The sequence below is a fragment of the Siphateles boraxobius genome, unplaced genomic scaffold, assembly GCF_051911475.1.
Source record: "Siphateles boraxobius isolate OS27281-9 unplaced genomic scaffold, OSU_SipBor_1 4, whole genome shotgun sequence".
Classification (NCBI taxonomy): domain Eukaryota; kingdom Metazoa; phylum Chordata; class Actinopteri; order Cypriniformes; family Leuciscidae; genus Siphateles; species Siphateles boraxobius.
Window position 1 is genome coordinate 54110 of NW_027509030.1, and position 15891 is coordinate 70000.

At 51.5% G+C, this 15891-nt stretch overlaps 1 protein-coding gene across 2 annotated transcripts in view; it reads left to right on the top strand.

Annotated features, from left to right (window-relative positions):
- Positions 1-15891, top strand: part of LOC143706024 (collagen alpha-1(XIV) chain-like) — a 74883-nt gene that overhangs the window by 43330 nt on the left and 15662 nt on the right. For both annotated transcript variants that reach the window (XM_077197561.1, XM_077197562.1), the window contains exons 19-25: positions 11645-11787; positions 11887-11996; positions 12174-12332; positions 12422-12499; positions 14112-14198; positions 14327-14380; positions 14471-14566. In XM_077197561.1, coding sequence (XP_077053676.1) covers positions 11645-11787; positions 11887-11996; positions 12174-12332; positions 12422-12499; positions 14112-14198; positions 14327-14380; positions 14471-14566 — 727 coding nt within the window. The remainder of the gene's footprint in view (positions 1-11644; positions 11788-11886; positions 11997-12173; positions 12333-12421; positions 12500-14111; positions 14199-14326; positions 14381-14470; positions 14567-15891) is intronic.

Consider the following 15891-nt stretch of genomic DNA (forward strand, 5'->3'; position numbering starts at 1 on the left):
TACGCTCATACTCACACTCCCCACATACGCTCATACTCACGCTTGCCACATACACTCATACTCACACTCGCCACATACGCTCATACTCACACTCCCCACATACGCTCATACTCACGCTTGCCACATACGCTCATACTCACGCTTGCCACATACGCTCATACTCACGCTTGCCACATACACTCATACTCACACTCGCCACATACGCTCATACTCACACTCGCCACATACGCTCATACTCAAGCTCCCCACATACGCTCATACTCACGCTTGCCACACACACTCATACTCACGCTCATACTCACGCTCGCCACATACGCTCATACTCACGCTCGCCACATACGCTCATACTCACACTCGCCACATACGCTCATACTCACACTCGCCACATACGCTCATACTCAAGCTCCCCACATACGCTCATACTCACGCTTGCCACACACACTCATACTCACGCTCGCCACATACGCTCATACTCACGCTCGCCACATACGCTCATACTCACGCTCGCCACATACGCTCATACTCACACTCGGCACATACGCTCATACTCACACTCGCCACATACGCTCATACTGAGGCTCGCCACACGCACTCATACTCACGCTCGCCACACACGCTCATACTCACGCTCGCCACACACACTCATACTCACGCTCATACTCACACTCGCCACATACGCTCATACTCACACTCGCCACATACACTCATACTCACGCTCGCCACACACACTCATACTCACGCTCGCCACACACACTCATACTCACGCTCATACTCACACTCGCCACATACACTCATACTCACACTCGCCACATACACATACTCAAGCTCATACTCACACTCGCCACATATGCTCATACTCACACTCGCCACATACGCGCATACTCACACTCGCCACATACACTCATACTCACGCTTGCCACATACACTCATACTCACGCTCATACTCACACTCGCCACATACGCTCATACTCACACTCGCCACATAGGCTCATACTCACACTCGACTCACACTCGCCACATACGCTCATACTCACACTCGCCACATATGTTCATACTCACACTCGCCACATACGCTCACACTTACGCTCATACTCACACTCGCCACATACTCTCATACTCACGCTCATACCCGCACTCGCCACATACGCTCATACTCACACTCGCCACATACGCTCATACTCACGCTCGCCACATACGCTCATACTCACACTCGCCACATACGCTCATACTCACACTCGCCACATACGCTCATACTCACGCTCGCCACATACACTCATACTCACACTCGCCACATACGCTCATACTCACACTCGCCACATACGCTCATACTCACACTCGCCACATACGCTCATACTCACACTCGCCACATACTCTCATACTCACGCTCATACCCACACTCGCCACATACGCTCATACTCACACTCGCCACATACGCTCATACTCACGCTCGCCACATACGCTCATACTCACACTCGCCACATACGCTCATACTCACACTCGCCACATACGCTCATACTCACGCTCGCCACATACACTCATACTCACACTCGCCACATACGCTCATACCCACACTCGCCACATACGCTCATACTCACACTCGCCACATACGCTCATACTCACACTCGCCACATACGCTCATACTCACACTCGCCACATACGCTCATACTCACGCTCGCCACACACGCTCATACTCACGCTCGCCACACACACTCATACTCAAGCTCGCCACACACATCCATACTCACACTCATACTCACGCTCGCCACACACACTCATCCTCAAGCTCGCAACACACGCTCATACTCACGCTCGCCGCACACGCTCATACTCACGCTCGCCACACACACATACTCAAGCTCGCCACATACGCTCATACTCACGCTCGCCACATACGCTCATACTCACGCTCGCCACACACGCTCATACTCACGCTCGCCGCACACGCTCATACTCACGCTCGCCACACACGCTCATACTCAAGCTCATACTCACGCTCGCCACACACACTCATACTCAAGCTCGCCACACACGCTCATACTCACGCTCGCCACACACACTCATACTCAAGCTCGCCACACACACTCATACTCAAGCTCGCCACACACGCTCATACTCACGCTCGCCACACACGCTCATACTCACGCTCGCCGCACACGCTCATACTCACGCTCGCCACACACACATACTCAAGCTCGCCACACACACTCATACTCACGCTCGCCACATACGCTCATACTCACACTCGCCACACACGCTCATACTCAAGCTCATACTCACGCTCGCCACACACACTCATACTCAAGCTCATACTCACGCTCGCCACACACACTCATACTCAAGCTCGCCACACACGCTCATACTCACGCTCGCCACACACGCTCATACTCACACTCGCCACATACGCTCATACTCACACTCCCCACATACACTCATACTCACACTCCCCACATACGCTCATACTCACGCTTGCCACATACACTCATACTCACACTCGCCACATACGCTCATACTCACACTCGCCACATACGCTCATACTCACGCTCGCCACATGCACTCATACTCACGCTCGCCACATACGCTCATACTCACACTCGCCACATACGCTCATACTCACGCTTGCCACATACACTCATACTCACACTCGCCACATACGCTCATACTCACACTCCCCACATACGCTCATACTCACGCTTGCCACATACGCTCATACTCACGCTTGCCACATACACTCATACTCACACTCGCCACATATGCTCATTCTCACACTCGCCACATACGCTCATACTCACGCTTGCCACATACGCTCATACTCACGCTTGCCACATACACTCATACTCACACTCGCCACATACGCTCATACTCACACTCCCCACATACGCTCATACTCACGCTTGCCACATACACTCATACTCACACTCGCCACATACGCTCATACTCACACTCCCCACATACGCTCATACTCACGCTTGCCACATACGCTCATACTCACGCTTGCCACATACACTCATACTCACACTCGCCACATACGCTCATACTCACACTCCCCACATACGCTCATACTCACGCTTGCCACATACACTCATACTCACACTCGCCACATACACTCATACTCACACTCGCCACATACGCTCATACTCACACTCCCCACATACGCTCATACTCACGCTTGCCACATACACTCATACTCACACTCGCCACATACGCTCATACTCACACTCCCCACATACGCTCATACTCACGCTTGCCACATACGCTCATACTCACGCTTGCCACATACGCTCATACTCACGCTTGCCACATACACTCATACTCACACTCGCCACATACGCTCATACTCACACTCGCCACATACGCTCATACTCAAGCTCCCCACATACGCTCATACTCACGCTTGCCACACACACTCATACTCACGCTCGCCACATACGCTCATACTCACGCTCGCCACATACGCTCATACTCACACTCGCCACATACGCTCATACTCACACTCGCCACATACGCTCATACTCAAGCTCCCCACATACGCTCATACTCACGCTTGCCACACACACTCATACTCACGCTCGCCACATACGCTCATACTCACGCTCGCCACATACGCTCATACTCACGCTCGCCACATACGCTCATACTCACACTCGGCACATACGCTCATACTCACACTCGCCACATACGCTCATACTGAGGCTCGCCACACGCACTCATACTCACGCTCGCCACACACGCTCATACTCACGCTCGCCACACACACTCATACTCACGCTCATACTCACACTCGCCACATACGCTCATACTCACACTCGCCACATACACTCATACTCACGCTCGCCACACACACTCATACTCACGCTCGCCACACACACTCATACTCACGCTCATACTCACACTCGCCACATACACTCATACTCACACTCGCCACATACACATACTCACGCTCATACTCACACTCGCCACATACGCTCATACTCACACTCGCCACATACGCGCATACTCACACTCGCCACATACACTCATACTCACGCTTGCCACATACACTCATACTCACGCTCATACTCACACTCGCCACATACGCTCATACTCACACTCGCCACATACGCTCATACTCACACTCGACTCACACTCGCCACATACGCTCATACTCACACTCGCCACATATGTTCATACTCACACTCGCCACATACGCTCACACTTACGCTCATACTCACACTCGCCACATACTCTCATACTCACGCTCATACCCGCACTCGCCACATACGCTCATACTCACACTCGCCACATACGCTCATACTCACGCTCGCCACATACGCTCATACTCACACTCGCCACATACGCTCATACTCACACTCGCCACATACGCTCATACTCACGCTCGCCACATACACTCATACTCACACTCGCCACATACGCTCATACTCACACTCGCCACATACGCTCATACTCACACTCGCCACATACGCTCATACTCACACTCGCCACATACTCTCATACTCACGCTCATACCCACACTCGCCACATACGCTCATACTCACACTCGCCACATACGCTCATACTCACGCTCGCCACATACGCTCATACTCACACTCGCCACATACGCTCATACTCACACTCGCCACATACGCTCATACTCACGCTCGCCACATACACTCATACTCACACTCGCCACATACGCTCATACCCACACTCGCCACATACGCTCATACTCACACTCGCCACATACGCTCATACTCACGCTCGCCACACACGCTCATACTCACGCTCGCCACACACACTCATACTCAAGCTCGCCACACACATCCATACTCACACTCATACTCACGCTCGCCACACACACTCATCCTCAAGCTCGCCACACACGCTCATACTCACGCTCGCCGCACACGCTCATACTCACGCTCGCCACACACACATACTCAAGCTCGCCACATACGCTCATACTCACGCTCGCCACATACGCTCATACTCACGCTCGCCACACACGCTCATACTCACGCTCGCCGCACACGCTCATACTCACGCTCGCCACACACGCTCATACTCAAGCTCATACTCACGCTCGCCACACACACTCATACTCAAGCTCGCCACACACGCTCATACTCACGCTCGCCACACACACACTCATACTCAAGCTCGCCACACACACTCATACTCAAGCTCGCCACACACGCTCATACTCACGCTCGCCACACACGCTCATACTCACGCTCGCCGCACACGCTCATACTCACGCTCGCCACACACACATACTCAAGCTCGCCACACACACTCATACTCACGCTCGCCACATACGCTCATACTCACACTCGCCACACACGCTCATACTCAAGCTCATACTCACGCTCGCCACACACACTCATACTCAAGCTCATACTCACGCTCGCCACACACACTCATACTCAAGCTCGCCACACACGCTCATACTCACGCTCGCCACACACGCTCATACTCACGCTCGCCACATACGCTCATACTCACGCTCGCCACACACGCTCATACTCACACTCGCCACACACGCTCATACTCAAGCTCATACTCACGCTCGCCACACACACTCATACTCAAGCTCATACTCACGCTCGCCACACACACTCATACTCAAGCTCGCCACACACGCTCATACTCACGCTCGCCACACACACTCATACTCAAGCTCGCCACACACACTCATACTCACGCTCGCCACACATGCTCATACTCACGCTCGCCACACATGCTCATACTCACGCTCGCCACACATGCTCATACTCACGCTCGCCACACACACTCATACTCACGCTCACCACACACGCTCATACTCACGCTCGCCACACATGCTCATACTCACGCTCGCCGCACACGTTCATACTCAAGCTCGCCGCACACGCTCATACTCACGCTCGCCACATACGCTCATACTCACGCTCGCTACACACACTCATACTCACGCTCGCCACATACGCTCATACTCACGGTTGCCACACACGCTCATACTCACGGTTGCCGCACACGCTCATACTCACGCTCGCCACACACACTCATACTCACGCTCGCTGCACACGCTCATACTCACGCTCTCCACATACCCTCATACTCACGCTCGCTACACACACTCTTACTCACGCTCGCCGCACACGCTCATACTCACGCTCTCCACATACGCTCATACTCACGCTCGCTACACACACTCATACTCACGCTCGCCACACACGCTCATACTCACGGTTGCCGCACACGCTCATACTCACGCTCGCCACACACACTCATACTCAAGCTCGCCGCACACGCTCATACTCACGCTCGCCACATACGCTCATACTCACGCTCGCTACACACACTCATACTCACGCTCGCCACATACGCTCATACTCACGGTTGCCACACACGCTCATACTCACGGTTGCCGCACACGCTCATACTCACGCTCGCCACACACACTCATACTCACGCTCGCTGCACACGCTCATACTCACGCTCTCCACATACCCTCATACTCACGCTCGCTACACACACTCTTACTCACGCTCGCCGCACACGCTCATACTCACGCTCTCCACATACGCTCATACTCACGCTCGCTACACACACTCATACTCACGCTCGCCACACACGCTCATACTCACGGTTGCCGCACACGCTCATACTCACGCTCGCCACACACACTCATACTCACGCTCGCTGCACACGCTCATACTCACGCTCGCCACACACAGTCATACTCTTGCTCGCCACAAAACGCTCGCGACATACGCTCATACTCACGATCATACTCACGCTCGCCACATACTCTTGCCACATATGCTCACCACATAGGCTCATACTCACGCTCGGCACATACGCTCATACTCACTCTCATATTCACTCTCATATATTCACGCTCATACTCACGCTCGCCACATACGCTCGCCACATACGCTCATACTCACGCTCATACTCGCGCTCACAGACATGCTCATTCTCACTCTCATACTCACGCTCATATTCACTCTCATATTCACGCTCGCCACATACGTTCGCCACATACGCTCACCACACACGTTCATACTCACGCTAATACTCACGCTCATACTCACTCTTATATTCACGCTCATACTCACGCTCATATTCACTCTTATATTCACGCTCATACTCACGCTCATATTCACTCTCATACTCACGCTCGCCACATACGTTCGCCACATACGCTCACCACACACGTTCATACTCACGCTCATACTCACTCTTATATTCAAGCTCATACTCACGCTCATATTCACTCTCATATTCACACTCATACGCATGCTCGCCACATACGCTCGCCACATACGCTCGCCACATACGCTCGCCACATACGCTCACCACATACGCTCATACTCACGCTCGCCACATACGCTCACCACATACGCTCATACTCACGCTCGCCACATACGCTCGCCACATACGCTCATACTCACGCTCATACTCACGCTCGCCACATACGCTCATACTCACACTCGCCACATACGCTCATACTCACACTCGCCACATACGCTCATACTCACGCTCATACTCACGCTCGCCACATACGCTCGCCACATACGCTCGCCACATACGCTCATACTCACGCTCGCCACATACGCTCATACTCACGCTCGCCACATACGCTCACCACATACGCTCATACTCACGCTCGCCACATACGCTCACCACATACGCTCATACTCACGCTCGCCACATACGCTCGCCACATACGCTCATACTCACGCTCATACTCACGCTCGCCACATACGCTCATACTCACACTCGCCACATACGCTCATACTCACACTCGCCACATACGCTCATACTCACGCTCATACTCACGCTCGCCACATACGCTCGCCACATACGCTCGCCACATACGCTCATACTCACACTCGCCACATACGCTCATACTCACACTCGCCACATACGCTCATACTCACGCTCATACTCACGCTCGCCACATACGCTCGCCACATACGCTCGCCACATACGCTCGCCACATACGCTCATACTCACGCTCATACTCACGCTCGCCACATACGCTCGCCACATACGCTCACCACATACGCTCATACTCACGCTCATACTCACTCTCATATTCACTCTCATATATTCACGCTCATACTCACGCTCGCCACATACGCTCACGCTCGCCACACACAGTCATACTCTTGCTCGCCACAAAACGCTCGCGACATACGCTCATACTCACGATCATACTCACGCTCGCCACATACGCTCATACTCACGCTCGCCACACATGCTCATACTCACGCTCGCCGCACACGTTCATACTCAAGCTCGCCGCACACGCTCATACTCACGCTCGCCACATACGCTCATACTCACGCTCGCTACACACACTCATACTCACGCTCGCCACATACGCTCATACTCACGGTTGCCACACACGCTCATACTCACGGTTGCCGCACACGCTCATACTCACGCTCGCCACACACACTCATACTCACGCTCGCTGCACACGCTCATACTCACGCTCTCCACATACCCTCATACTCACGCTCGCTACACACACTCTTACTCACGCTCGCCGCACACGCTCATACTCACGCTCTCCACATACGCTCATACTCACGCTCGCTACACACACTCATACTCACGCTCGCCACACACGCTCATACTCACGGTTGCCGCACACGCTCATACTCACGCTCGCCACACACACTCATACTCAAGCTCGCCGCACACGCTCATACTCACGCTCGCCACATACGCTCATACTCACGCTCGCTACACACACTCATACTCACGCTCGCCACATACGCTCATACTCACGGTTGCCACACACGCTCATACTCACGGTTGCCGCACACGCTCATACTCACGCTCGCCACACACACTCATACTCACGCTCGCTGCACACGCTCATACTCACGCTCTCCACATACCCTCATACTCACGCTCGCTACACACACTCTTACTCACGCTCGCCGCACACGCTCATACTCACGCTCTCCACATACGCTCATACTCACGCTCGCTACACACACTCATACTCACGCTCGCCACACACGCTCATACTCACGGTTGCCGCACACGCTCATACTCACGCTCGCCACACACACTCATACTCACGCTCGCTGCACACGCTCATACTCACGCTCGCCACACACAGTCATACTCTTGCTCGCCACAAAACGCTCGCGACATACGCTCATACTCACGATCATACTCACGCTCGCCACATACTCTTGCCACATATGCTCACCACATAGGCTCATACTCACGCTCGGCACATACGCTCATACTCACTCTCATATTCACTCTCATATATTCACGCTCATACTCACGCTCGCCACATACGCTCGCCACATACGCTCATACTCACGCTCATACTCGCGCTCACAGACATGCTCATTCTCACTCTCATACTCACGCTCATATTCACTCTCATATTCACGCTCGCCACATACGTTCGCCACATACGCTCACCACACACGTTCATACTCACGCTAATACTCACGCTCATACTCACTCTTATATTCACGCTCATACTCACGCTCATATTCACTCTTATATTCACGCTCATACTCACGCTCATATTCACTCTCATACTCACGCTCGCCACATACGTTCGCCACATACGCTCACCACACACGTTCATACTCACGCTCATACTCACTCTTATATTCAAGCTCATACTCACGCTCATATTCACTCTCATATTCACACTCATACGCATGCTCGCCACATACGCTCGCCACATACGCTCGCCACATACGCTCGCCACATACGCTCACCACATACGCTCATACTCACGCTCGCCACATACGCTCACCACATACGCTCATACTCACGCTCGCCACATACGCTCGCCACATACGCTCATACTCACGCTCATACTCACGCTCGCCACATACGCTCATACTCACACTCGCCACATACGCTCATACTCACACTCGCCACATACGCTCATACTCACGCTCATACTCACGCTCGCCACATACGCTCGCCACATACGCTCGCCACATACGCTCATACTCACGCTCGCCACATACGCTCATACTCACGCTCGCCACATACGCTCACCACATACGCTCATACTCACGCTCGCCACATACGCTCACCACATACGCTCATACTCACGCTCGCCACATACGCTCGCCACATACGCTCATACTCACGCTCATACTCACGCTCGCCACATACGCTCATACTCACACTCGCCACATACGCTCATACTCACACTCGCCACATACGCTCATACTCACGCTCATACTCACGCTCGCCACATACGCTCGCCACATACGCTCGCCACATACGCTCATACTCACACTCGCCACATACGCTCATACTCACACTCGCCACATACGCTCATACTCACGCTCATACTCACGCTCGCCACATACGCTCGCCACATACGCTCGCCACATACGCTCGCCACATACGCTCATACTCACGCTCATACTCACGCTCGCCACATACGCTCGCCACATACGCTCACCACATACGCTCATACTCACGCTCATACTCACTCTCATATTCACTCTCATATATTCACGCTCATACTCACGCTCGCCACATACGCTCACGCTCGCCACACACAGTCATACTCTTGCTCGCCACAAAACGCTCGCGACATACGCTCATACTCACGATCATACTCACGCTCGCCACATACGCTTGCCACATATGCTCACCACATAGGCTCATACTCACGCTCGGCACATACGCTCATACTCACTCTCATATTCACTCTCATATATTCACGCTCATACTCACGCTCGCCACATACGCTCATACTCACGCTCATACTCGCGCTCACAGACATGCTCATTCTCACTCTCATACTCACGCTCATATTCACTCTCATATTCACGCCCATACTCACGCTCATATTCACTCTCATATTCACGCTCATACGCATGCTCGCCACATACGCTCGCCACATACGCTCACCACATACGCTCATACTCACGCTCGCCATATACGCTCGCCACATACGCTCACCACATACGCTCATACTCACGCTCGCCACATACGCTCGCCACATACGCTCACCACACACGTTCATACTCACGCTCATACTCACTCTTATATTCACGCTCATACTCACGCTCATATTCACTCTCATATTCACGCTCATACGCATGCTCGCCACATACGCTCGCCACATACGCTCACCACATACGCTCATACTCACGCTCGCCACATACGCTCGCCACATACGCTCACCACATACGCTCATACTCACGCTCGCCACATACGCTCGCCACATACGCTCATACTCACGCTCATACTCACGCTCATACTCACGCTCGCCACATACGCTCGCCACATACGCTCACCACATACGCTCATACTCACGCTCGCCACATACGCTCGCCACATACGCTCATACTCACGCTCATACTCACGCTCGCCACATACGCTCATACTCACACGCTCATAATCACGCTCATACTCACGCTCGCCCCATACGCTCGCCACATACGCTCACCACATACGCTCATACTCACGCTCATACTCACTCTCATATTCACTCTCATATATTCACGCTCATACTCACGCTCGCCACATACGCTCACGCTCACGCTCGCCACTCACTCATGCTCATGCTCATGTTCATACTCACACACACGCTCATGCTCGCTGAACCGTGAAAACACACAGAGCTGGAGATGTTGTTGTGAAATGAAATCAGACTAAACTCTCCCAGGTTCATCCACCCGGACGGTCTGCCATCAGACTACACCATCACCCTTCTGTTCCGGCTGCTCCCGGAAACCCCACCGGAGCCCTTCGCACTGTGGGAAATCCTCAACAACAGCAATGAGCCGTTAGTGGGAGTCATTCTGGACAGTGAGTAACACGCCTGCAGCAACACAAGGTCAAGGGTTCGATTCTAAGGGAATGCATGATCTGGTGCATCAATATAAAAATTTTCACTTCTCTTCACAGATGCAGGAAAGACTCTGACTTTTTACAACACCGATTATAAAGGCGATTTTCAGACGGTGACATTTGAGGGGGCGGAAATCCAGAAACTCTTCTATGGCAGTTTCCATAAGGTCAGAGTCACAAAGCGCAAGAAGATTCAGCCTTGAAAGTCCTGTTGTCTAATGCAGCATAATTCAGTGCTGTGTGTGTGTGTGTGTGTGTGTGTGTGTGTGTGTGTGTGTGTGTGTGTGTGTGTGTGTGTGTGTGTGTGTGTGTGTGTGTGTGTGTGTGTGTGTGTGTGAGCGCAGCTGCACATCGCAGTGAGCACGACCTCGGCTCTGGTGATGGTGGACTGTAAGTCAGCGGGAGAGAAGCCTGTGAACGCAGCCAGAAACATCAGCACTGATGGGGTCGAGGTGCTCGGCCGGATGGTTCGATCCCGAGGCTCCAAAGACAACTCTGCTCCGGTACCGTGTGTGTGAGATCAAAGGGAGAGTCATGCATAAATGCAGCTCATGGTTAGAATAACATGTCTCACATCTGTGTGTGTGTTTAGTTTCAGCTGCAGTCCTTTGATATCGTGTGCAGCACGTCATGGGCTCGACGGGACAAATGCTGCGAGCTTCCCAGCCTGGTGAGTGAGTGAGTGAGTGAGTGAGTGTGTGTGTGTGTGTGTGTGTGTGTGTGTGTGTGTGTGTGTGTGTGTGTGTGTGTGTGTGTGTGTGTGTGTGTGTGTGTGTGTGTGTGTGTGTGAGTGTGTGTGTGTGTGTGTGTGTCTGTGTGTGTGCGTGTGTGTGTGTGTGTGTGTGTGTGTGTGTGTGTGTGTGTGTGAGTGTGTGTGTGTGTGTGTCTGTGTGTGTGCGTGTCTGTGTGTGTGTCTGTGTGTGTGTCTGTGAGTGCGTGAATGTGTGTGTGTGTGTGTGTGTGTGTGTGTGTCTGTGTGTGTGTCTGTGAGTGCGTGAGTGCGTGTGTGTGTGTGTGTTTGTGTGTGTGTGTGTCTGTGAGTGCGTGAGTGCGTGTGTGTGTGTGTGTTTGTGTGTGTGTGTGTGTGTGTGTGTGTGTGTGTGTGTGTGTGTGTGTGTGTGTGTGTGTGTGTGTGTGTGTGTGTCTGTGTGTGTGTCTGTGAGTGCGTGAGTGCGTGTGTGTGTGTGTGTTTGTGTGTGTGTGTGTGTGTGTGTGTGTGTGTGTGTGTGTGTGTGTGTGTGTGTGTGTGTGTGTGTGTGTGTGTGTGTCTGTGTGTGTGAGTGCGTGAATGTGTGTGTGCAAACATCTTTGCTGTCGAGTAAATACAATTTCAAGGGTATTTTTACTTCTTCATTTTAAAGTTGATATTTCTATAATTTAATAAAATATGTGCATGTTTACAGTTATCTTAATGGCAGTGTTATATATGATATATTTTTATATACTGTTTTATAATAGTTAATATTTTAAATTAGCTTTTATCATAAATTAATTTTTTGTTTATTTTAATAATATTGTTATGTGCTTTTTATCTCTTTTACTCATTTTTAAATAATTATTTTTCAATTTAGCTTTCATTTATTTTTATTTATTTCAGTTTTAGTCATTTTAGTACTAAAACTTACACTTAGTTATTCACCAAAATGGCATGACTAATTATTGTTTATATTTGAATTTTGTATTGATCTAATATTATATTTTATTTCACCTCACTTTTTATTTCAATAGTTGAGGGATCTCTGATTTATATTTTAGATTCACACAGCAATATTTACCTGACCTGACTGTAACAAGGTTAGATGTTATGGGAAGGAGGCGGGAACCGGCAAAATATCAAAGAACTTAAAAACAAAATAAAACAAATACAAAAAAACGAAATTAAAGGCCGCAGTCCCTCACAGTTGACTGCCGCCACACATAATAAAACAAAATAATAAAATCCAGGCCTGTTCCTCTCTCAATCTCCACCGTCGTCGCTCCTGCTTTCTGCTTACGCTGCTTCGTGAGAGATACGAGAATAGTGCGTCACGCAGGAGTCGCTCATCAGTAATCACGCCAATCGTCCTGCTCACACACTGACGTATTTAAGCCAAAGCATTTAAAAATGTGAACTAAAAACACTTATGTGAACATTTCTGAGTAATGATACAAACAAAACATTCAATCTGACGTTTGAATTGATCAATTGATTCAGGGAAATGATTTGAGCGAAGCACGAACAGTAGCGAGTCATTGAGAGATTGCATGGGTGTAAGTGAGCTGTGTGTGTGTGTGCGTTTCAGAGGAAGGAATCCGAGTGTCCATCTCTCCCGCGCGCCTGTACCTGCACTCAGGACAGCAAGGGCCCCCCCGGCCCCCCCGGGCCCCCGGTACAAGCCCTTCTTCATCATAATCATCTTCATCATTATCATCATCTCCTCAAACATCAGTCACTGACTCTGTGTGTGTGTGTGTGTGTGTGTGTGTGTGTGTGTGTGTGTGTGTGTGTGTGTGGCAGGGAGGTTCTGGTACCAGAGGAGCAAGAGGAGATCGAGGGGAACCCGGCCCTGTGGTAATGAATTACCCACAATCCACCTCACTCACTAACATTTGACATAGACTGTAATAGAAGTAGATGAGCACAGATGTTGTGTGTCTGCAGGGTCCAGTCGGTCCGGTCGGGGACGCTGGTGTTCCAGGAGCTCAGGGGCCTCCCGGTCCTCCGGGGCCCAGTGGACGCTCCATCAGAGGCCCCCCGGTAACACACTGCACACACACTCACACATACTGCACGCACACACACTGCACTGAACACTCATTTCACACTCACTGAACACACACGCACACTTGCTGCACACACACTGCAAACACACTGAACACACAATGCACACTCACTGCACACTTACTTCACACACACTGAAGACACACTGCACATACACTGCACACACACTGAACACTGACTGCACACACACTGAACACTGACTGCACACTCACTGCACACTCACTTCACACACACTGAAGACACACTGCACATACACTGCACACACACTGAACACTCACTAATACACACTGCACATACACTGCACACGCACTCAACACTCACTGTAAACTCACTGCAAACTGACTGCACACACACACACTGCAAACACACTGAACACACAATGCACACTCACTGCACACTCACTTCACACACACTGAAGACACACTGCACATACACTGCACACACACTGAACACTCACTGCACACTCACTACACACACACACTGAACACTCACTGCACACTCACTGAACACTTACTACACACACACAGAACACTCACTGCAAACTCACTGCAAACTGACTGCACACACACACTGCAAACTGACTGCACACACACACTGCAAACACACTGAACACACAATGCACACTCACTGCACACTCACTTCACACACACTGAAGACACACTGCACATACACTGCACATACACTGAACACTCACTGCACACTCACTTCACACACACTGCACATACACTGAACACTCACTGCACACTCACTGCACACTCACTTCACACACACTGCACATACAATGCACACACACTGAACACTCACTACTCACTGCAAACTGACTGCACACACACACTGAACACTCACTGAACACTCACTGCACACTCACTGCACACACACTGCACCCTCACTGCACACTCACTGCAAACTGACTGCACACATACACACACTGCACACACACTGCACACTCACTGCACACACACACTGCACACTCACTGCAAACTCACTGCAAACTGACTGCACACACACACTGCACCCTCACTGCACACTCACTGCAAACTGACTGCACACACACACACACACACACTGCACACACACTGAACACTCACTGCACACTCACTGCACACACACACTGCACACTCACTGAACACTCACTGCAAACTCACTGCACACACACACACACTGCACACTCACTGAACACTCACTGCACACTCACTGCACACACACACACTGCACACTCACTGAACACTCACTGCACACACACACACACTGCACACTCACTGAACACTCACTGCACACTCACTGCACACACACACTGCAAA